The sequence below is a fragment of the Rhipicephalus microplus genome, chromosome 4 (assembly GCF_043290135.1).
Source record: "Rhipicephalus microplus isolate Deutch F79 chromosome 4, USDA_Rmic, whole genome shotgun sequence".
Lineage (NCBI taxonomy): Eukaryota > Metazoa > Arthropoda > Arachnida > Ixodida > Ixodidae > Rhipicephalus > Rhipicephalus microplus.
The window spans coordinates 208,036,338-208,060,338 of record NC_134703.1 but is presented as its reverse complement, the minus strand read 5'-3'; the positions used below and the strand labels follow the sequence as shown (position 1 = coordinate 208,060,338).

At 46.6% G+C, this 24,001-nt stretch overlaps 1 protein-coding gene across 1 annotated transcript in view; it reads left to right on the top strand.

The window, feature by feature from the left end:
* LOC119172983 (uncharacterized) overlaps positions 1-24,001 on the top strand; it is a 1,299,788-nt gene that overhangs the window by 257,505 nt on the left and 1,018,282 nt on the right. The window contains exons 11-12 of the mRNA XM_075893951.1: positions 15,243-15,296; positions 18,819-18,872. Coding sequence (XP_075750066.1) covers positions 15,243-15,296; positions 18,819-18,872 — 108 coding nt within the window. The remainder of the gene's footprint in view (positions 1-15,242; positions 15,297-18,818; positions 18,873-24,001) is intronic.

Here is a 24,001-nt window from a genome sequence, read left to right as displayed (position 1 = left end):
CGGCCGAAATTTGGTGTAATTCGCCGCGCTCAGCGCTTCAAACGTACGTAAGTGCTTGTTAACGTCACTTACACGTTCCACACTTTCTTTTGCGATTAGGAACTGGTAAACGTCCTCCGCGATCCCTTTTCTAAGGTGACCAACCTTGTCCTCTTTTGTCATCCAGGAACCCAGTGCCCTGCACACCTTGAGCACCTCCTCGATATATGTCTAGCAAGTTTCCCCGGTTACTTGCGCTCGTTGCGCAAGAGTTTGCTCGGCACGCTTCTTCTTCGCTGCAGCATCATCGAAGCACAACTTGATTTCATCGATGAACTTCCACCACGTCGTCAGGCTTTCCTCATGGTTTTCAAATCATACATACGCGGTTCCTTTGAGAAAGAGTTCCACATTATGGAGCTGGCTGGTGGCATCACAGCCATTCAAACGAGTAGCCATCACAGATGACAGACCAGCAAGTCGTCGGCTTCGGCGAAGCTCCGCGTATTGCGCCTCAGCGGTCGATGAGTCGCCGTTCCTCGGAGCGCCGTTATCGTACCCCACACCTCTCATCAAAACTGTTACGATGAGGCGTGTTTATTGAAGAGTGAATGGCGAAGAGAAGCCGCGCCGACACTGAGCTGCTTCCAAGACAGACTACTACGTTTTCCTCTTCCTCCCTTCACACGTTGCCGCTTCAGCGTAACAATATGTAGTTGTGAGTCAGAGTGTGGCAGGAGCACTGTGACCATGTTGTACGGAAATGCTACATGCAGGTCAAGGTCTACCTCTTGTGTCGCGTATGCTGTTTGTACAAGGATGCAAGTAGATGAACCTCGCAGAAATTTATTGTGTCCGGTAATTTTGGCTGAAGCCCCTGGTTCCTGTAAATCCACAATAGCTGGTACGTATTGAAACGTTTCTAAGTAGAGACGAAATTGAGTGCGCTTAGCGCAATCCCTGAAGCCCCTAGAATTCCACTGTATGGCTGACAGTGGTTCCTGTCTTGTGTTAGTATTTTTCTGCCTATGTCCCGGTGCCACAATTAGCACTAATAATAGTTTCTTGGCTCTCCTCTGCCTGAAGAGCACGAACAAGCGAGACGTCCTCAGTACCTTCCTTCTCAATATTCCGGTAAACTTTGGAAGGTCGACCCACCTTTTTACGGGACTAGCCTGCCTAATCAATTTAGGACTAGCCTGGATCCAGGCCTTGACGAATTTGGATCACAGTAGCGGTGATTTTCTGAGTGAGTGTAGTCTCCAGCTGCTGCATTTGTGCTTGTATAATTTGTGCAATCATTGTGGGCAGTGGTGCCATTTGGTCGGTGACACTTTTTTTGAGAGCTGACATGCGACTTTCCAAGGTGAGAATGAGAGGGTCATACGTCACCGGCCTCATACCCGAGCATGGTGAGGCCGATTCATTGCCGCTATCCAGAGTGCCTTGTAAAAGTGATTCTGTCCTTTCGCTTTGGAGTGCATTGATTTTCTGCTCTAGTTGCTCATTCTAAGTACGTAGAGAGGCTAGTTCTTTCTTTAGCTCGATTTCTAAAGGTGATTGGGGAATGAGAGGAGGTAGTGGTGATCCATGCCCAGTTGCTCACCTTATTTGTGACCGCTTTGCTGTTATCAAGGTGCGGAAAGTCCCCTTCTTGAGGAAATCACGCCTTTACGGATGTCCAGATGCGTTCCTGTTCTTTACACCCTTAGATGCTTTGTTGGTGAGAGCAGGACCAGTGGAATGTCCGGACTTACGCACCTTCATTGCCAGAAGCCTTGCTCATCTTCCTTTTAGAAGCGCCTTGTTGCTTTCCTGGGCATTGAAGCTGGTGGAATTTTCTCTTGCAGTTTGAGGAGTCGGTGAGATGGGCCTCCCCACAAACCATGCACGAAAAGATGCACTCGTGTTCAGCTAGGCCCTGCCTAGAGGCGCCTACTCGTTTGACACAATTGCCACATGTTGCGACATCCGGATGTAGACACTTGTTTATCCTGTGACCGATTGTCCCACAGAGGTGGCAGGCTGCGATGATCTTTTCATATTCCTTAAGAAGTGTGCATTCAAAGTTGTAGTATATGTAGTCGAGCACTCTCCGGCCCACGAAAATGAGCACCGCCACGTTAGATGTTCCAAGTTTTCTCACGAACGCCAACTCACCCTCGCGCCAAACCACTTTGTATTTAAATGATGTCGTTGTCTCGTCTGCTCACACAGTTATGATGTCTCGACACACTTCAACATTCAGTTTGACATGGCCCCGCAGAGGAACAAAGGTAGACCCCACGTCGAGGTCTCCATCACGGGCCAATTTGTTTGCGGCCTCCACATGTTGTGTCCCGCAGACAATCAAGTTCTGTGTCCACGCAGGCCAAATGTTGAGGGAAGCTGCAGCTTCGCCACCAACAAGCTGGGCATTGGTAGTACACAGATCTCCAGTCTGGAAGGCCATCTTCAGGTGCAGGGTTTCATGGGGCTTCAACACCACGATGATATCATCTGCGCTCATGTTGGGAGTGTCACGTGGGTGCCACTTAGTCAGGTTACCCTTCGGCTAGGCCGTGCGAGCACAGCGGTTGGAGACGGGACCACCGGGTTTCCCGGCAGTCGGCTTAGACATCGTCTGTTAAGCAGCTTTTCGTCGTAATATCACGAGCTGGAAAAAGCCTTCATCTTCGATGCTGGCGAGTTCATTTTCGGTGGCGACAGCCTGTTTCACGTCAATTTGAGTCCATGCCATAGAGGCTGGGTCGTAGCCGCTTTGTGTAGCGGTCGCCATTTTGCGGAGTCTTCAGAGACGGCCCTGGACCACCGTAGCGGACGCTAACCTCAGCGGAGGTCAGCTCCTACTGGCGTGGGCGAAAGAGAAATCGGGCAAACAATGGGTGAATTTCAGCCCACCTGTTTCGAATCACCGTCAGCAGGTTCCTCTTGATGTTAGAAGATGGTTCTCGACGCTTTCAGAAAAATGATGCAGACCGTCGAGGGCGTCGTCGATGCGAAGCGAAGAATAAACGTCTATTTTGATTTTTTTTGAGGTGACAGTAATCAACGCAAAAGTGCCTTGTTTCATTATTCTTTTTAACAAAGACGGCAGGAGAAGTTCAAGGGCTGCATAAAAGCTCAATAATGTCTCGCAAGCGTTTTTTCGACTTCCTGCTGCATTTTACCGACATCCTGCCCGCTCTGATGCAGAAAAACGATAGGGGCGTCGGTGAATGGGAGTCACCTGGTCAGTATTGATGCGATGGGTGACAACGGTAGTTCGGCCTAATGAGGTGCTGGCAAAGTGGAAAATGCTATGATAGCCCTCAAGAACGTGACAAATTGCTGCAGCTTGCTCAGACGTGAGGTCCAATGACACCAGTCGCTCGATGTTGGCGCCCGAAGAACGTGATGGAGTTGAACCACTGTTTGAGCTGTAGCAATCGTGCGTTCTGAAGAGCTCGACATACTCGTCTTGGAGAGTGGTAGTTTTGACAAGGGAGATACCCTGTGGTAGAACTTGGGTGGTGAGTGAGAAGTTGACAAATAGAAGGATGGTGCGGTGTCCCATAATCCCTAGAATCAAATGTGCCACAGAACCCCATGCGTAAGCATCAAGGCAGGAATCGAGGCCATCATGTAATCACCGTCAGGTGATTACATGGTGGCCCCAATTCGACATGTGTGACAGAGTTTGGCGGGAGGCGCGTGAAATCAATGCAGCTGAGGCTGGTATGCGGCGGGTTGGTCGGGTCGGAAAAGAAAGGTAAGTTGAGTTAGAGAGAGCCATCTGAACAGTCTATGAGGGCAGAGTGCGTGGCTAGAAAATACATACCAAGAATGAGTTCATGAGGGTAATGTTCGATAACGGCGAAAACAATGACAGCGCTTCTCTCTCCAACAGAAACTCGGGCAGAGCACATGCCTAGAATTGTAGTAGTTCCTCCATCGGCGACTTGTACAGCTCGGTTGAGGGTGGGCGTGACAACATTTACAGTCGGCAGCGAAGGTTAGCACTCAAAATGAACGCTTGCGTGCCAGTATCTATCAACGCACTGACACGAACATTGTCGACAGTAACGTCCGAAAAGTTCCGGTTCGTCAATAACGTGAAGCAAGGATTTCTTGCCAAGGTCGTCAATGCATCTCCACCTCAACAAGCTGCACGGCTTCGTTTTCCGGTCAGAGGTTCTGCGAAAAGGTTGGGGAAGTAGCATGGCGTAGTGGTGGTGACCGGGACTGACGACGAGCAGGGAACGGTGACAGTCGTAGCGATGTCTGCTCAGAGGTGCGGCAGGAGCGGAAAATGGGGTCGGCATTGATAGAGAAAGTGATGGGGATGACTGGCGGACAAAAGAGGCGTGAGACTGACATGCATAATGTGACGGTGGAGCCCAGCGGTTGCGGCAGTGACGAGCGATATGACCAACGTGTCGACAGTTAGAACATATCGGCATGCCATCGAGAGTACGCCATTCGGACGGATCGCGTTGGAGCAAAAGAGGGATGACAAGAAGGCTCAGCAGAGTATATGGCAGGAACATGATGCAAGCCGACATTGGATAACTCTTGACGAACCATGGCTTGTATCAAGGGGAACGTGGTCAGGAAGGCGCAGGCGTCGAGAATGGAGTGGCTAACGGTTGCGCTGTCTAGACTTCTCAATGAATGATGCGTGTGAGGTTGTCACATTGAGGGGCATAGTGAAACGCGTCGTCACACGAAGAAGTAGCTGCTGTGTTCGGAAGGCGCACGATGCTCTGCGCTACGCGGCGGGCTTTAGCTTGTTGGAAATGTCGGTATTTTTTAAGGATCGTGTGAATGCTCGAGGCGTTGTTAGAAAGCAGCAGGTTGAAAGTATCGTCGGCAATGCCTTTCAAGACGTGGTTAACCTTTTCGTCTTCCGACATGCATTGGTCGGCCTTTGAACAAAGGGCAAAGACGTTAAAAATGTACAAGACATGTGACTCGGTATAAAGCTGGGTCCATGTGGCAAGAGCCTTCTTTGCAGAGAGCTGACAACCAAATAAATCCCTAAACAGGTCACGGATCTTTTCTTTGAAGAGATCCCAGCTTGTTATTTTGGCTTCGTGGCTTTTAAATCATGTTTGCGGAGTGCCGTCAACGTAGAAAAGCACGTTGGTGAACATGAGCGTGGGATCCCAGCGGTGAGTAGCTCTGACGCGCTTCTACCGGTTCAGCCAAGAGCCAAGATTGACGGTACCATCACCGGAAAAAGGCCGGAGTCACGGTGGTGCGGGAGTGTGACGTAGGTGGTAGCTTGTACTGACTCAGGGCGGCATAGAAGAAGTGCCAGCAGTCGAATCAGTCGAAGGGTCACCGATTTTGCGACCGCAACGCGTCTCCATCGAGGTAGGGGGGTTGTCCACATACACCAGTTTGCGGACAAGTAACTTCTTTATTATTCTATTCAGAACGCACAGAACTCGACGAGCAAGACGCTAGTCTAGCATCAACCAAAAATTTCGTCCTCTTTTTTCATGCAGCCGTTTTTAGCAGCTGTTATGTATGAATATCAATCACTGCAGCTAAAATATATTCCACATCTAGCAAACTAGGTCCCAGGCAGAAATAAGAAGTTTTACATTGAAAGAGATGCCATCGCATGCAATAGCATGTTAACGATGGCAACATCTCAAAAGTGTCATCTGTCGTGCTCCGTAAAAAACCGCATTTCTTCCGTGACGGTAGCGGGCTCAGAGACAATCTTCCTCAACTCCATGGAAGCAGGGCCGAAGGCAGTTTTGTAAGGTTGGGGGGGAACCTTTATAATCGGAAATGAGAGCCAGTTACTTAAAATTTCCTTTTGCGCTCTGTGTGCTATGGGGAACGTGCATTGAGCCGGCGGCGCCGCTGCGCGGGAGGGAACGAAACGAAGTGGCGTGATACAAGCAGCAGCCACTCCACGAGCCGAGCCGTGTCACGTTGGTCAAGGAGCTTTACAATGTGGCGCATGAATTGCTGCGTCGTCAACTGCGCTAATAACTACGAGAAATGCCCTCCTGGAACAAAGTTCTTCCGTTTTACGGGGCGACAATGCCTCTCACATTGTCGCCCCGGAAAACGGAAAAAAAGTGCACACATGCATATGGAAGAAAAGTGCACACATGCATATTACAGAGCGCGTGCACTTAAAGTTACATCAACCAACAGTTATCTCGCAGTTCACGGCGATGACCATACAATTTACTGTACGCCGTCGCTTGGCTGTACGTCCGTTACTGTTACGCAGACCGTAGTTCAGACAGTTTAATACGTGCCTAAAGGCGAGCATTATTCTATCACGCTCATTTGCAGGTAAAAAATGTTACTCACACGCCCTACGTATAAGCAGACAGCGTAGTTCGTAAACGGCAATGGTAAAGAAGACCCGGATGTGTGGCACAATGCACAGGGGACCGCGTGAATCTTTTAATGCACCTGTATTTCTTCTGCGCCTTGACAGCGCTGCGCATGCAAGTGGTGCCACGCCATGCTGTTTTTATTTATGCTACGCGATGGCTAAGATATCACTTGCAAAGATGACACGTAACAAATTTACTTAATCACTCATGCAGCCCGGGCAACGTCCACAAACAGAACTGCAGCATAGTAAGGTTCGAACAATCGTTACGGCATTACTAAATGCGAGACGGGAGGCGATTGTACGTACCAGCGCTGATCGCACTCGGTTGCCCTCAAGACATCATCACGCTACAGCACACGTCTCACGTTAATGTCATCGTTTGCTCAGTAATAAGCAACTAAAATGATGAAAAAATGTTCGCACAAACCTCGATGATGACTGCGTATGCTTCCTGGTTCACGTTGGCTTGTCGCACACACCGCCCTTTCAATATACTCTGTCCGACTGTGGTCTCTTCAGTCACGTCAAAAACGTGCCTGCTGCGGCATAACTTGCATCCTTTCTCTTCATTCGAGGCTGTGAAAAACCCTGCGCTCTTTACGTCCTTGAAACCGGCGCGCTTTATAATACCAGTAGCCATCGCGCGCACGCACGTCTGCAAAACGCGGGAGCAGCAGAAGGGGAGACGAGAATGCGTTATCACGTCAGTTAACAACTCAGTGGGCACTCGTGGCGCTGACGGCGCGCTGGATGGATGGATGGATGAATGGATGGATATGGCTGTACCCTTTAGATCAGGCAGTGGCTAGCGCCACCAAGCCGTAATACTTAATGAACCTGAGATGGATGGATGGATAGTTGGATGGATGGATATGGCTGTGCCCTTCAGATCGGGTGGTGGCTAGCGCCACCAAGCCGTAATACATAATGAACAAAATACTAGATTTATTTTTTTTTTCTTTAAAAAGTGAGTTTGAGGATTCGAACTTTGCAGTGAAGAGTTTAATTTTCACTCGTGCCTTGACTTTAGCCGCCAATCAGATAACCTCCTTCTAGTTAACTATACCCGCTTAAAGTCTATTTTGCCCTCCCGGTCCCTAAACCCCAGTGCTTTGAAAAACTTTGCACCATAATCCTGAACTATAGGGTGAAGCTCTTTACAGAGCATTATCAAGTGTTCGGCAGTTTCTTCTTCCTCTCCACACGCACTGCATACTGTGTCTACTCCTTCGTATTTGGCCCGATATGTCTTGGTTCGCAGTACTCCCGTCCTGGCCTCAAACAGTAGAAAGCTACTCCGAGAATTATCATAGATCCTTTCCTTACCAATTTCCTGCTTAAAAGTTCGATAGATCTCTAGTGCGGACTTCTTAATCATGCCCAATCTCCACATGTCAGTCTTCGTTTCCTTCACTTTCTTCTTAACCAATAGTTCTTTTTGGTTTGGCCACCAGCTGTTTTCTAAGTATTTACCAGTCAATTTCCTGGTTCGTTTCCTCCATTTCGTATCGACATTCTTCATGTACAAGTGCCTGAAAACTTTCCTAGCCCAACGCTCCTCCCCCATTTCTCTTAATCGCTTCTCAAATTTTATCTTGCTGCTAGCTTCCCTGCCCTCAAATGATGTCCATTCCATATCACCTTGTACTCCCTGATTTGCTGTATTCCCGTGAGCTCCTAAAGCAAGCCTACCTATTCCACGTTGCTTAATTTCTAATCTTGCTTGAACTTCTGATCTCATGCACAAGACCGCATTGCCGAAGGTCAGCTCAGGAACCATGACCCCTTTCCGCATTTCTCTCACAACATCATACCAACTGTAATTCCACAGTGCCCTATTTTTCATCACTGCTGCATTCCTGTTACTTTTAGTCGTCACGTATATTTCGTGTTCCCTTAGGTACTCGGTCCCATTGCTTATCCATACGCCCAGATATTTGTATTTATCTGTTATCTCTAGCGTGACCTCCTGTATTCTAAGCTTACTAACTTTGTTGTCATTGAAAATCATGACTGTTGATTTTTCCTAACTGAATCTAAAATCTAACCTATCTCCCTCATCACCGCAGATGTCCATAAATCTCTGCAAATCTTCCTTGTTTTTCGCCATTAGCACAATATCATCTGCGTACATTATTGCTGGTAGTGCCTGATCAATAGGTTTTCCTTGTTTGACAAAAGAGAGGCTGAAGCACAGTCCACTTCCCTCTAATTTGGCCTCTAATCCTTGTAGGTACATCATTAATGATGAGGGTGACAGGGGACACCCCTGCCTAAGCCCCCGTTTTACCTCTGCAGGTTTGGATACCCTTATTTTCCCGCTTTATAACTACCTTGTTACCTTTATAGATACCCTTTAGAAGATTAGTGACTAGATGTTCCACGCCTATTGTGTCCAGTATTCTCCACAATTCCTCTTGAACCGTGCTATCGTACGCTGCCTTGATATCCAAAAATGCTAGCCACAGGGGCCTGTGTTCCTTATCCGCTATTTCGATGCACTGCGTCAGTGAGAACAGATTGTCCTCCAACCTCCTGTGTTTCCGAAACCCATTCTGCAGTTCCCCCCGCAACCCCTCATTCTCTATCCATGCTTGCAGTCTTTCCTTTATAATCTGCATCGCCAGCCTGTAGACTACTGATGTCCCTGTTATAGGACGGTAGTTGTTTATGTCAGCTTTGTCCCCCTTTCCTTTATAGATCATGCTCTGCCTGCAAAGTTTCCATCCATCGGGAACTTCACCATCAATTATTATTGTGCTCACTGCCTCTCTCAAAGGCTGCTTAGACTTCGGACCTAATGTCTTTATCAGCATAATTGGAATGCCATCTGGGTCTGTTGATGTACTACTAGGAACCCTTTTCTCAGCCCTTTCCCGCTCTCGTTGTGAAAATGGAGCCATTGCACCACATGACTCGTCCTTGTCTATGGTGGTGCATAAAGTACTTCTTTGTTGAAATTTCCTGTCACCCTTGTTCTTATATATTCAATAGCTTCGCCTCTTTTAACCTAGCACCTTGGGCTGTAGTTATAAAACTCTGCTCTAGGCTCGTCTCATTTCTTAGGGAGTTTATATGGTTCCAAAATTTCGCAGCTGCCTTTCTATCTTTTTATGTACTTCTGCCAGCCACTGAGCTCCCTTTCTTCTAATCTTTTCATTGATCAGAAGGGATGCATCCCTTCTACAGCTTAGAAAGGTTTCCCATTTTCTTTCAACATCATCTGTCGGCTCACCCCGCTGCTTAGCATGTCTGTGTTCCCTAAAGGCTTCCTGACGTTTTGCTATGGCTCTCTTGACTTCCTCATCCCACTAACTTTTCGGTTTGTGTCTTCTTTTCCGGGGTGACTTGTCACGCGTCTTAGCAAGCTCTAGCTCAAAGAGTCTAATTAGACTATTGTATGTCCACACTGTCTTATTATCCACCGTGATTACTTTCTCCATTTGTTTAGTGGCTATTTCAATTTGCCTTTCTGAATACAAATTTTCGTGTAGTTGCTCATCTTGCCTCCTTCCCACTTTCACTGCTCTTCCAAAACTTAGCTTGATACTTTTGTGATCACTACCCAGACTTCTGGAGCCACCTTCATCTATGTGCATTGCCCTGAGCTTATCATACATCCTATGTGACATCAGGGCATAATATATCGTCGACTGCAGTCTTCCTACCTCCCATGCTATTTGCCCTTCATTCTTCCCGGTACTGTTGCAAATGATCAAATCAAGCCTTTCACACATATGCATGATCATTTTGCCTGTCGGGTCGGTATACCCATCTATATCTTCTATATGCGCATTCATGTCCCCTAGTATAATTATCTCGCACTCTCTTCCTAACTCCTGAATGTCCTTTGATATGCACTCTACCATTGCCTGGTTTTCCTCTCTGGCCTTTGCTCCCGTCCACAAGTACACGAAACCAAGGAGTGTCATTTGACCTGCCACTTTCTCTTTTAGCCATAAATGTTCCTTGCACTCCAGCTTGACCCTTTGCCCGTGTGTACTTTTATGAATGAATGCCCCAGTACCACCCCCCTTTCTGCTGCCTTCTGTTCAATTACAATATTCTCATGCGTAGTCCGGATTATTCGGTGGTTGTTCCATGTCCCTGAGATGTGTTTTCACAAAAACCGTATACCATCGGCCTCTCTTCCCTTAGCTGTTCTTCTATCTCTTCCCACTTCAGCCTGTTCCTACCACCCTGCATGTTAATATACACTATGTCTGAAGTGGCTCGGCGCTCGTAGCTACGTCTAATTATGCCCCGTACTCTATCTATCTCAGATATTGGTGCCACTTTAGAATCGTATCTGTCCATACCACCTGTCGAAGAGTCTACCTGGTTGTTTTCCTCGTTATTAGCTATCCTGCACCCCGAAGGGCTCGCTTGCCCCCCAAAAAAGCTACTGCGCGTCCTGCAAGTCGCCAACCCACCTCATGACCTAGCCACCCATAGATGTGAAATCTGTCTCGTTGAAAACCACCCCACCTATGCACCTCTCTTTATTTCCATCAACTCAAAGCCTTTCTCTCGACTCATCCACCATATCTCTTGGTTTGCGTTGACAACCGCTCTTAGCAGGTTGCTATCACGCACTGGTACCTCCGGTGTTGCGCATATCACTACCTGTACCTTAGGAGAAGTGGCGTTCATGTCATCGACGCCTTTCGCCAGTGTGGTTGCTAGTCCTGCTGTATCTTCATTTAAGACATCGTTTACACCGCCTGAAATGATCACGAGGTTTCGTCTATCAGCTGTGGTTTTGAGTTTTACGCTCGCTTGCCTCATGACTGCTTCAAGCTTGCGACTTGGGAACGCCCCTACTGCAACCCTCTTGTCACCTCTTACCCTCTCTTTGATGGCTTCTGTGCATCGATTTTAAATTCGAGTCCCCGGCGATTATCACATGCTGTGACTTTTCCGATGGAGCGTCCCGCACCGGGGGGCTACTTGCACCTGTGACGCCGGCTGCTTTGTCTTCTCCCAGCCCCACCACTACCTCGCTGAAGCTGGGCCTTGCGACAATTGAACCGGCTAAACCTCTTTTTTCCCAACTTGCTTGCTCTTCCTTCTCCACCGTTCTGGTTGCCGGTTCCCTACTGTTCTCTCCGTAGGCCGCTTCTTTGTTCAGCTTCGCTAGTGCTTCCTCGGCGGACTTCAGTCTTTCTCCCATTGCCCTCGTTTTCTCTTGCTCTTTCGCCAACGCAGTCTCGAGCTCGGCGATTCTCATCAGCAGTTCACTCTGGGCAACCGTCATTTTCTTCATTTTTCTTCGACCTCACATTGCCTACACTTCGCGTCAGCCTCTTCTCTATCCGCTTCTACGCTTGGGTCCACTTTCAAACCCACTCCACATCCTGAACATTTTACAGTCTTTTTAACCATGTCTTTCTGACACCAATTGTCGCTATACTCGATAATGACTAAACTCGAGCCCTGCACTACGAAAAAAAGGAAAGTATAAGCTCTACTACAAAAGCTTGCGTGTTCAAAGTACACGCACCTCCCCCTCGGGGTGGCAAAAGAAAAAAAAACAAAAAATTCAGACATACACACCCGCACTAACTAATAAATACCTGGTGGCTGGCCCCTGAAAAAGCCGTACCATAAAATAAGTGCTACGAAGATTTCAACCGCTGCCTCATACTTATAAAGACAAGCTCAAAACATGCAAAAACTCTTATCTGCGCAGTCTATCCGGAGCGCTCAAAAAACACGTCCGTCCACCGTGAAAGCCCGAACTGAACTGACGCACTGAATTAGCGCGCCACCTGTAGGCGCCGCACGTTGCCATAAATAATTCGGGGGGGGGGGGGATGTGGGAGGCCCTGTTACCTTCTGGCTATGCCACTGCGTGGTAGTGTATATGCGTTTTTCTTCGTTACATTGTTCGGGCAATGGCAATCGGTAGAAAAACCAGTTATGCCAACGTTTTCTATCACGAGTGCTTCTAAGCTGTATACACTCTTCGAAGGTGGTGTTTGTCAAGCACATCAGAGTGATCGAGAGATGGTCGCTACATCGTGACCGAGGAAAAGCCCTCTTAACCCTTTCGGCCCAGGTGTTGTCCATTCACAACACCACGCAAATTTCTCCTAGAACCTTGAAAACATAATCAAACCCGCCCGTTCTTGGCGAAGTATCTTAACTATGCCCACTGCAGTCGACACCACCGTTGTTTCACTTTTGCGGAGTGTGGAGCCGCAACGAAGAGTCTTGACCGAGGTCATTGGCGATGATGACGTGGGCAAGCAGAGGCGGGAAAGTGGTACTATCGGGTTGAAGTATTTAGGTTTTTTAAGAGCTTTCACACTTTAAAAACACTCCGTTTGATCAGGCTTTGTGCACTCTAGGGCATAGGAGCGATAAATTTGCCATTTTTGCAATCTAGAGACTACAGGTCATGATAATCTAATTTGATGACGTGGCTCTAAATATATAACTACTTACACTATAACTGACTAAATTATCCTTTGTAATTTTTCAATACCCAAACGCCAAATGAAATATCTACTAATATTGTGTCTGACAAAAATTAAAATTCCATGGATGCCACTAAATATATCCAATCCCGCCATGAAATATATACTGTCCCAATGATCACAAATTATGTGACAGCTCAATAATAGGAACGAAGATAACTCTTGTCTCGGTGATTGTTTCTGAAATACATCAGGATGACGTCATATTATTATGTCATAATGTCGGATTTATTCGAAGCTTTATAGCTTGTTCATCTGTCGCCAAGGCCTAGTAGGGAATTATTTGCATTTGTTGGTATGATTCCGTCTTTAGCAAAGGGCGTTTGTCGAACGCCTAACGAAGACGAAAAAAAGTCCTTGTAAATCTTCAGTAGACATTTTGGCTGCTGTGATTGGCGAATGGGAAGGCTTGTGTTGACGCTTAGGTATTAAGACAGCTGGCTAAATCTGAAAAAGCGAAATGCACTAGTGATGTCTACAACGTATGATTACCATCGTGCCCGCGCCTAAGTGTCGGTATACGTGGCTGAAGTTGGTTATCGTCGCGCTTCCTTCGTGCTGGCGAATTACTTGATGCGCAGGTGCAACAGGGAATGCTCATTGCTCCGGGAAATTATCAGTTTTCAGATACGATGTGAATGACAAGGTTGGAATGAGGAGGAATAGTCACCTTATCATCGAGCATGTTCAAGGCACAAAGACAGGAATTTGTATTCGCTGGTTGCATTTGTGGAGTTGTAGAGTTGCTTTTTATACTGGTAACGCCAAGTGGTGGTTATTTAAAAAGTTTACGACATCCCTAACACAATGTTAGTGCATGACAAAGCTCTTAGGAAAAGACGGTTTATTGATGGTGACTATTGCTGTGGAAGCTGGTAGCGGTCATTATATAGCATCCAATAGTCCGGCTTTTGGCCTGTTACCTGACAGCCTTGAAGTTCTCACCTCCCTGCAACTGACCCGCTACTGATGGGATAGTCGCCTCCAGTGTCGGTGAGAGCGGTGATGTTGGGGCAGTAAATAAGAACGTCGAGGTCAGTAGTTTTTCTTATTGCGGTTAACTTACGATGACGTATAGCAGCCGTGCCAGCTTGTCTATTTTTGAACCATTACGCTTTTTCGTGAGCCTGGGTTTCTGCTGCGGTGGGTTAAGGCTTCCTCGTGGCGTGGTCATTGTTGTCGTTGGAGGATCTTTTCAATTGCGACAAACAGCAAGCCTACATACACGAGTCGCTGCTTTTATTTTCCTGAGTATGAGCTTGTGAAATGGTCCCAGACAAGGCCACTGAACGACAGGCGTTTATGTGAGACATAGTGACGATGCGCTCATGTTATGCCAAACTAGAGATCACGGGGATCGCGCTGCTTCTTCTTGCAGTTGACATAAAGAAATATGTTATACAAAGAGATAACGATGACGTACAAAAAAGGTTCTGAAATATAGATATATGTATGAATCAACTTGTTACAAACTGATTTTAAGATTTGAAATTTTCCAGTAGCGCAGTGTGGAAGAAAACTAGGTGAATAGGTGGAAAAAAGACAAGCAGCCACTTTACAATGACCAACGAAACCCCCATTGGCACCCTAGTCGACATAATAAGATTTTATAAATCAGTACCACACGCTAAGCATGCTAATGTTCAACTATCGAGATGTAGATACTAAGTGTGTGATGTCACATAATTTCAAAAAAGTTAGAATGGACAGATCACCATGCAAACAAAACTGACATAGAATACAGTTGCTGTATGCGCTTTTATCGCGTGTAGGCGTTGGGAATACTTTACAGCTCGCAGCCTTCGAATTTTATCCAGATACGACTCGACATCACCATTTCCGATTCTGGTTCTTACAACCTAATATTTATGAATTGAAATATAGTTCGGCATAAAATGGAGCCCTTGCTGTCATGGAAAGCTGTTGAAAAGTTGTGGCAAGGTGTTGGTTTTGGTTTTCAATGACTTTATGTCAGCAATACCATAAAAAAGATGCACATCTAGTTATGGTAGATATCAATGGCGTTCCATGCACTAATTACTGATTAGGCACTACTGTTCTGATAAGGGAGGCGACAGTTATTCATTAACTGCCGTTTACATTATCAGAAATCAATACTGTTTGCTGCTAGTTTAAAAGATTTGCTCCTAATAAGTACCTGATCTCCGCTGGTTGCTAGATCATGTCGTTTTTTTCAGTTTTCATTAGAATAAAAAGATTAGAAATGAAACAGCGCAAGAATATTTAAAATGACATACTATATAGACAAAATCACATCTGAATTGATCTGTGCTTTCAGTCCTCAATTATGTACTTTCCTAAGCAAGAGTTTATATACGATTCTATTTTGACAACTAATTTCTTAATAATGCTAGAATGAAGTGAGTTGATCGAAGCATGACTTTTGTCTTTTTGGTTATCGCCAATAGGGAGATACCGGTGAAGATGGCCGGCCCGGTCCGCCTGGCCCACCTGGCACTATGGTATGTTGAAAAAACCTCTCAACAGAAAAATGCATGTGTCCTCTTTTTATATCATCATCTGGACCACTAATATTGAATTCGCGACACGCTTTAAAATTGCGGCAGGGTACTATCGCCAGTTACCAGACTCTAAAACGTCCAACGATGAGAAATATTGGCCCCAAAGACGGACGATTGCTTGCATAGTCGAGACACGAGCGTTAGAAAATAATGGTCGAAATTCCGTACGGACCAAAAAAGTAACTTTGTTTTGTTTTGGAATTGGTAAGTCGCCTGCTTTAAGTCTCCTGCCTTGCCACAAAGCTCGAAGGCAGGCCACTGTCTTCCAACAGGGTTATTTTTGCAGAAGTATTTTGCAGAAACCTCTTACAACGTGTTTTTTTTCCAGCGAAATTTGAATAAGTGCTGCCTTCCAACGGGGTTATTTTTGTAGAAAAACCATGTCACGCACATGACACAAGAAACAGAGAATAGCGCGGAAATCTCTTTATGTTATGATGATTAACGAAATAAAGGCTACTTACAGACTAATCTAATAAATCATTTAAGCTTTCATACTTTTATATGTGATCTATTCCCGTATCCTGAAGAGGACAATCGGCTCGACATACATATGAGTGCATCTGCAGTGAGGACATGCATGAACTGGTCTGTGTGCTTCATTTCTTCATTATTGCACTTGTGGTGCGGCCTTGTCGACTATGTGCCTGAGATTCCTAAATTTGTTACTTCTGGAGTGGTGCTTTCAATGAGAATATAGGACAGGAAAAAAGATGCTCATGAGGCAAACTACCCACCATGTTCTTGTGTCAAAAAGTAGAAATCAAGTAATCTTCTAAATATGCTCAGTGGCATGATAAAGAGAAGTGAAACGTCATCATGATAGCTGTGTAATAACAAGGGATAACTAACATTTATATTGTACAATCATTGTGCCATTCACACAGGCAGAATCATACTTTTTATTGTCTTCTAACAGTTTCTGGCCATCTGATTTGTCAATAAACTGGATTTGATGTAGATGATGCACATTGTTTACTATTCAGTCAACAAGCTAAATCCGATACTGATAGTACATGCCACAACATTCTCAAGGTTCGTGTCAGCAACTGTACAACACTTGGACAAATTATCAAGTGCAGAATATTCAGGACGAATATTACCTCGCCGAAGATGTTTTTTTAGATTGTGGAACAATTGATGCCAATATGAAACAACACTGAGTTTTTCTGTCTTCATATGCATGCTTGTTGGTCACTCAGACTTGTTCGTTGAAGTATCGAGGTTAACAAAAATATGGGAAGCGCCAAGTCCCTTATACGATAATCTTGAGTGTTAAAACTCACAGTCATGAATCACTAAAAAAATTCTACATGCTTTCGTGAAACATATTGTAGCCGTGCTTCGCCTGACCACGCCAGAGTACATGGTGTCATACAGAAGCGAACGTAGTGTGTTCACGCACAGCTCATGAATCCAACAAGAGTTCGTCAGTAAAGCATATTCTCGTGTTATGGCTGCGAATCTCAACAGGCAGGATTATCATTTAGCACACGCGCTGTTTCGAATGTTTCTGTTACTCTCGATAGTTGAAAGCTTACCCAGAAGTTGTCTCACGTGTGAGCACTCACCTTGCCGAACGCCTGCCAAAAAGCACCAAACCGCATTTTTATGCTCTTTCTCACAATCTGAGAAAGATTGCTGAACGAGCTGATGGTCATGATTCGTTTTCTGAACGTATCAAGTTGTGAAAGTTTCCAGATCACAGACATGAACATCTGTAAAGTTGCGTAATGTGCTGTTGAGCATACGAGTATTTCCGTTGCAGAGTTAACGCTGTCAATTGTTAAGTTTGTCGTGATAGGTCTGATAAAGTAGCTTGTCTATGAAACGACCAGAAAAGAACGTCACGTTCCCCACTGCCGTCGCGCATCAATATGCTTCGGCCGGGTTCGTCTATTTTCATACATGGCGTAGATAAGGCACATGAGGGGGCTCGTGAGCTAACATGGGTTCATTAACCCAATAATGCCACAATAACGGGTTCTCGGGTTGACAGGAAAACTTCAAAAGACCAACTTTGTGTACGCTTGCCGGCCCGCTCTACGGCTATCACACGAAAGATAGCAGCCGAGCGCGCGTATGAGAAGCCGCCTGTTAGTGCATAATATCTACAACCCATGCACGCCCGTCAAAACCTAACCCAAGCGCGCGAGCAACGAGTGGCAAACAATTTACCGAAAAAGGTACAAGAGTGGCCAATGAGGATAGGCGATGCGCCGTGACTTGTGCTAGCGCTAATCAAGCTAGAAGCGTTGTCCTGGCATGCTTAAAGCCACTGACACACGTATTTTAGGCATGTGCGCACATGTGTCTCAGAGCATGAAAAATTAACACGTGGCTTGCGCAAAAAAAAGAGGCTCGGCAACAAAATCACGGTGGCCATCTTTCCGGCACTCGACGCGCACGAGGACAACACTCGCGCTAGCGGGGGCACGGAGCGCCAAAGGGTCCACTTTCATTATTCGGCCTGCTGGATTCCCACAAATCTTAAATTGCAGCAGATTGTGCATAGCCGAGATCGGCACGTTGCTCAATCCCAGTATGTCTGACGACAGGTACACTGTCATTCTTTATGAAAAAAAAAACACGCGATCCTGTGACCTGCTCTCTACGACGGCAGCCCACACTATCTTGCAGAGCTTGTTCAGCAGCCCTAACTCGTTGTTTTGTTTGCCAATAGATGAATGCAAAAGCAAACGTACAGGCATTTCTGTCGTTGACCGACAGCAAAAGAAATGTATTTTGCTGTCGGTTTACGATGGTTCTGTAGGCAGCCACCGCAGAGTGCAGGTTATGCGCTCTCGTGTTTCCTTTCAAAAAAGACGACATTGTACAGCGTCAAATTATATTACTAAGGTGACCTACTTCATCGTTGTTCTTTCTGCGTGTGCTCCTTTGTACGTCAAGCCGAGTTCCGCTTGTGAAAACTGGGAACAAATACGCGTCGGAATATGGCCACTGACTGAAATGATTATAAGTGCCTGCTATGCTTCTTCACAAGGATAAAAACTTCTGAGCATCATATTGTCTGTTTTAATCTGATGCGTCAGTGCTATACTTCGTGTTAGCTCAAGAACAGCCCCTTGTAAGTCAGCTCTCCTTTTTCTGTGGCTGTTAGTCTCATATTTGCGTGCTGTGCTGAGTTTTGCAATCGTGACAACCGACTAGCCCAAATTCTAGCCGTGAAATCCAATCTTAGACGTGCACCAAGTGACCTAGAGAAAAGTTCCTGCTATAAAGAGGTATTGTAAAAGATGTATTCCTAAAATATCAACACTCTCACTGGGAGTTAACTCTGCTTTTGAAGAAGATGCACGTTCGTATTCACACAGGTGAGGCAAAGTATACATTAAAAATAAGTTGAGAGACTCATTCTATTGAATTAGCCACTGACACTAATCGGCGTTTCTCGTCCTGCACTTAGCCGAAAGTTGGTTGACTGGTCACGTATATACGCAGGGTGAAAGAGGACTTCCTGGTATGCCTGGACTTCCAGGGGTCAAAGGCCACAGGGTAAGTTAAAAAATCAAACTCTGCAAGTAAGCAAAATGGTTGCAGTATGGCGATACGCTCTACATGATAGAGTCTACATATTAGTGAAACACACTTATTCTTTCCTGAGCCATATATATATATATATATATATATATATATATATATATATATATATATATATATATATATATATATATATATATATATATATATATATATATATATATATATATATATACGAGCATGTAATGGGTTTCTGGCTGTTGCGTGGTTCTTGTCATCCTTACCTGTGTGTGTCGAAAAATTTGGTAGGCAGAAAAGACGGTGACGAATTCACGCTGCTCGATCGAAGCTGTTCCGCTGTTTGCCACACTGTTACTTGCACCGATTTTAATACTGTGACAAACTGGTGGACGTGCTGGGTACTCCCAATTCACTAGCTTTAACTCAAGCCGCTTCAAGCTTCTGCCACCATTTAAACAATTTTGGAGGAAAACCTGGCACTTTGCCTCAGCCTCCGCTTGCTACGACTACCTCCTGAATTTGGTCCCTTGAGCTCAGCAAGAATGACCGGCAAGTCAGACGCAAGAAAGCAACGTAGACCAACTCGCATCCAACCCAAGCGTCGTCTACACAGCACGCATCCCGAAGCCGTTTCTTGGTGTATTTGAGGACGTAGATGACTGGCTAGACCACTTCGATCGGGTCGCAGCCACCAATGAATGGAACGACCCCAAGAAGCTTCGCTACGTCTATTTCGCACTTGAAGACTATGCTCGCATCTGGTATGAGAACCATAAGCCGTCTATCACCAATTGGCAAGAATTTCAGCGACAGCTATGCCAGGCATTCAGAAATCCCGAAAGGAAAGAAAAGGCCGAGCAGGCTCTGCAAAGCCGGGTTCAGAAGCCAAATGAACACGTGGCTATTTTTCTCGAAGACCTTTCGCACTTGTTTAAGCGCGCTGACCCAGGGATGAATGAAACAAAAAATGTTCGACTTCTCCTGTGGGGGGTCAAGGAGCAACGTTTTCCTGGACTCGTGCGCAAGCCTTCAACCACTGTAGATGAGTGCAGCGCGGAAGCTACTACCATGGAACGGGCACTTCAGCAACGCTCTCTACAGTACGACCGCCAAGCTTCTGTTGCCGCGGTGTCACCTTTCACCTGTGGAAAGGACTTACCAGCACTCCGCGAGCTTGTGCGGAGCGTGGTCCATGCGGAGCTCGAAAAAGTCCGTCCCACTTCCGCTCATTCGATTGCGACGATTCTGGGAGACATTATTCGCGATGAAGTCAGGAATGTGACCCAACCCATGCTCCCAATGCGTGCGGAAGCTTTTGCTCTCTCTTACGCCGAAGCATAGAGGAGTCCTCAACCTTCTACCAGACGCCCGCCACCCTCTACTTTCTCACCATAGGCCTGTCAATTCGCACCTGCCAAACTCTACGAGAGTACTTTCCAGTGTGACGTTCCGCGTCAAGTCACCCGTAAATCTGACGTATGGCGCACCTCTGACAACAGGCCTTTTTGCTACCACTGTGGCGAAGCGGGCCATCTGCACCAGGAGTTTCACCCTAACGGGCACCGATCCAGCAACGGGAAGCGTCCTCACGAGATTCAGCAATACCTAGAAGTGCAGCAGCCGTTTCCTCATGCACAAAGCCACAGGCCCCGCTCACTTTCTGCTCGGCGCCTTGGCTCACCTAGTCGTTACGCCACGTTCTCTGGCGTACGAAACAGATTCTCAACTCCTGGCCCACGCCAAAAAAATTGAGGCCAGCGGCCTCAGGGTGTAGGGCTGCTGTTGATCAAACTGACAAACATCCTCCGCCATGACACATTGACAACGCCGATATTTCTGTCACGAAATTTTCTGAACATGACGCAGCAATTTCCGCCGATATTTCTATAACCATCGACAATCACTCGATCACCGCTCTCGTTGATACTGGCCCCGATTACTCCGTTATGAGTAGCGACTTCGTGGCTTCTCTCCGAAAAGTAATGTCGCCATGCAACAGTGCGCAGCTTCGTACTACGGCTAGTCATCTAGTCATGTCAGTTGGTAGATGCACTGTCCGAGTACTTATTGGCACTTCGACCTTCATCGGGACTTTCGTCGTACTGCAGGAATGCTCCAGGCAGGTCCCCTCGGGATTAGACTTCTTTCGAGAATATGCGGCTATTGCAAATCTCCGAAAATGACTGTTGACGTTTTCCCGTAACGAACATTCCCAGGATTGTGAATCGCGTATGATGGCGTTGCGTGTATCCGACGATTCAGTGACAGTACCGCCCCGTTCCAGTGTTCTTGTTAACGTGCTGAGTGACATCAACCAAACGGCTCTCGGAGTTGTGAAAGGCAATGTGTCCGTGCTCTTGTCTCGCCAAGTATGCGTTGCCCGTGGTCTCATAGAATTGACACAAGAGCCTGCCAAAATTGTACTAACAAATTTCACTCATGAATACCAGCACTTCTTGAGGCAGTGTGTCATCGCTTACTTGGAAGAAATCGGAGATCCGAAAGCCAGCTTATCACTGGCGCAACTCTCTTCCGGTCCTCGCGACGAGAAAAAGTCTCCGGTTACGATTGATGTAAACTGCGCACTCTCGACTTCACAGCAAGAAAGTCTTCGCTCCCTCCTGTTTTCCTTCAGTGGTTGCTTTGCCACGACGTCCAAAATCGAACAGACACCCGTCGCAAAGCACAGAATCATAACAGAGCCCAGCTAAAGGCCTATTCGACAACATGCTTATTGAGTTACCCGCAGAGAACAAGACGCCATCCATGACCAAGTACAACAAATGCTTACTGAAGACATCATTCAGCCATCTACAAGCCCATCGGCATCACCTGTTGTGTTGGTGAGAAAGAAAGATGGCACACTGCGTTTCTGTGTTGATTATCACAAACTGAACACCGGGACAAAGAAAGACGTTTATCCGCTTCCTCGCATCAACGACTCACTCGACCGCCTTTGAAACACCCGATGTTTTTCATCCATTGACCTACGCAGTGGTTATTTGGCAAATTGAGGTCGATGAGCGATACCAGAAAAAGACCGCCTACATTACTGCTGACGGGCTTTTCGAATTCAAGGTGCTTCCTTTTGGACTGTGCTCTGCTCCTGCGACTTCTCAACGAATGATGGACACGGTTTTGTCCGGTCTCAAGAGGCAATCGTGTCTTGTCTATTTGGATGACGTCGTTGTTTTTTCATCGACTTTCTAGCAGCGCTTTTGTGCAGTACTTGAGGCGCTACGAACAGCTGGCCTGTCGCTCAAGCCCGAAAAATGCCACTTCGGCTACGAGGAGCTCAATTTTCTTGGCCTAGTCGTCAACAGTAACGGAATTCGCCCAGATCTCGAGAAAATACTGGCTGTCGCTGCCTTCCCAACTCCGTGGAACAAAACACGACGTACGCCGTTTTTTTTTCGCTTTTGTGTGTACTATTGTGGCTTCGTTCTGAACTTTTCCAAAATAGCAGAACCCTTAAAACAACTCACGAGAGACAACGTTGCTTTTATTTGGGCCCCAGAACAACACGAAGCTTTTTGCGAGCTACGACGACGCCTCGAGACTCCTCCAATCTTGGGTCATTTCGACGAAAATGCCGACACTGAAATGCAGACAGATGCAAGTAATGTCTGCCTCGAAGCAGTCCTTTCGCAATGACAGGAAGGTATCGAGCGAGTGATTGCCTACGCTAGTCCTACGGTATCATCGGCTGAAACGAACTATTCCACCACAGAAAAGGAATGTTTAGCTGTCGTGTGGGCCATAGCCAAGTTCCGACCGTATTTGTACGGGAGACCATTCAAAGTAGTCACCGACCACCATTCCTTGTGCTGCATTGCAGGCCTTAAAGACCCCTCAGGCCGCCTAGCTCTATGAAGTCTCTGCTTATAAGAATTGGATGCTACGGTGGTTTAGAAGTCAGGACGCAAGCACAACGATGTTGACTGCCTATCACGTGCCACAGTCGAGTCGTTTCCCCCTGACCAAACTGACAACAAAAGTTTTCTCATGGCCATCACAGCCTCCGACTTGGCTCAAAAACAGCGTGATAACACAGAACTTCGCCCGATCATTGACTATCTCGAGGACAAGCTTGAACAGCTAACGCAAACATTCACGCACACGATTTCATCATTTTTCATTCGTGACAACGTCCTGTACAAGCGGAGCTTTAATTTCAACTCTCGAACTGCCCTACTGGCCGTACCATCTGTGATGCGAGACGACATCCTTAAGGCGTGCCATGATGAACCATCTTCCGGGCAATTGTGGTTCATGCGTACTCTCGCACATATCTGCAACACGTACTACTGGCTCAAACTGTCCGGTATGGTCAAGCCCTACGTGAAAACCTGTCGAGACTGTGAGCGTCGCAAAACTCCACCCATGAAATCTGCTGGTCTTTTACACCCAGTGGAGCCACTACAAGAACCATTTCAACAAGTTGGCATGAATTTGGTAGGCCCATTTCCGAAATATTCAGCGGGAAATTGCAGGATAATAATTGCGACTTGCTATTTAACCCGTTATTGTGAAACACAAGCACTCCAGCGCGGTACGGCAAGTGATGTCATGAATTTTTTTATTCATGCTGTCGTCCTCCGCCATGGTGCACCGGCCGTGGTCCTAACAGACAGAGGCACGGCCTTCACTGCCCAACTACTGGAAGAAGTGATGACACTCAGCGGCACCGTACATCGCCGAACGACAGCTTACCATCCACAAGCTAACGGATTAACAGAACAGCTCAATAAGACCATCACAGACATGATTTTCATGTATGTCGACGTACACCACGGGAACTGGGAGAGTGCCCTCCCTTTCGTAACTTTCGCATATAATACCGGCGTGCAAGAACCTACAGGATTTACACCTTTCCGCCTTCTTCACGGCCGCGAAGTTACTACGATGTTAGACTCCATGCTCTCACTTGACGCATTTACGACCACCACCGAAAATGCTGACCAGTATGCGCAGCGTACCGAAGAAGCTCGACAACTAGCTCGCTTGCGCATTCGCTCTCAGCAACAACACGATGCTCATAGGTACAACCTTCAACGCAGAGAAGTCACCTAGCACCTCGGAGAAAAAGTATGGCTCTGCAGTCCCGTACCCAAACGTGGCCA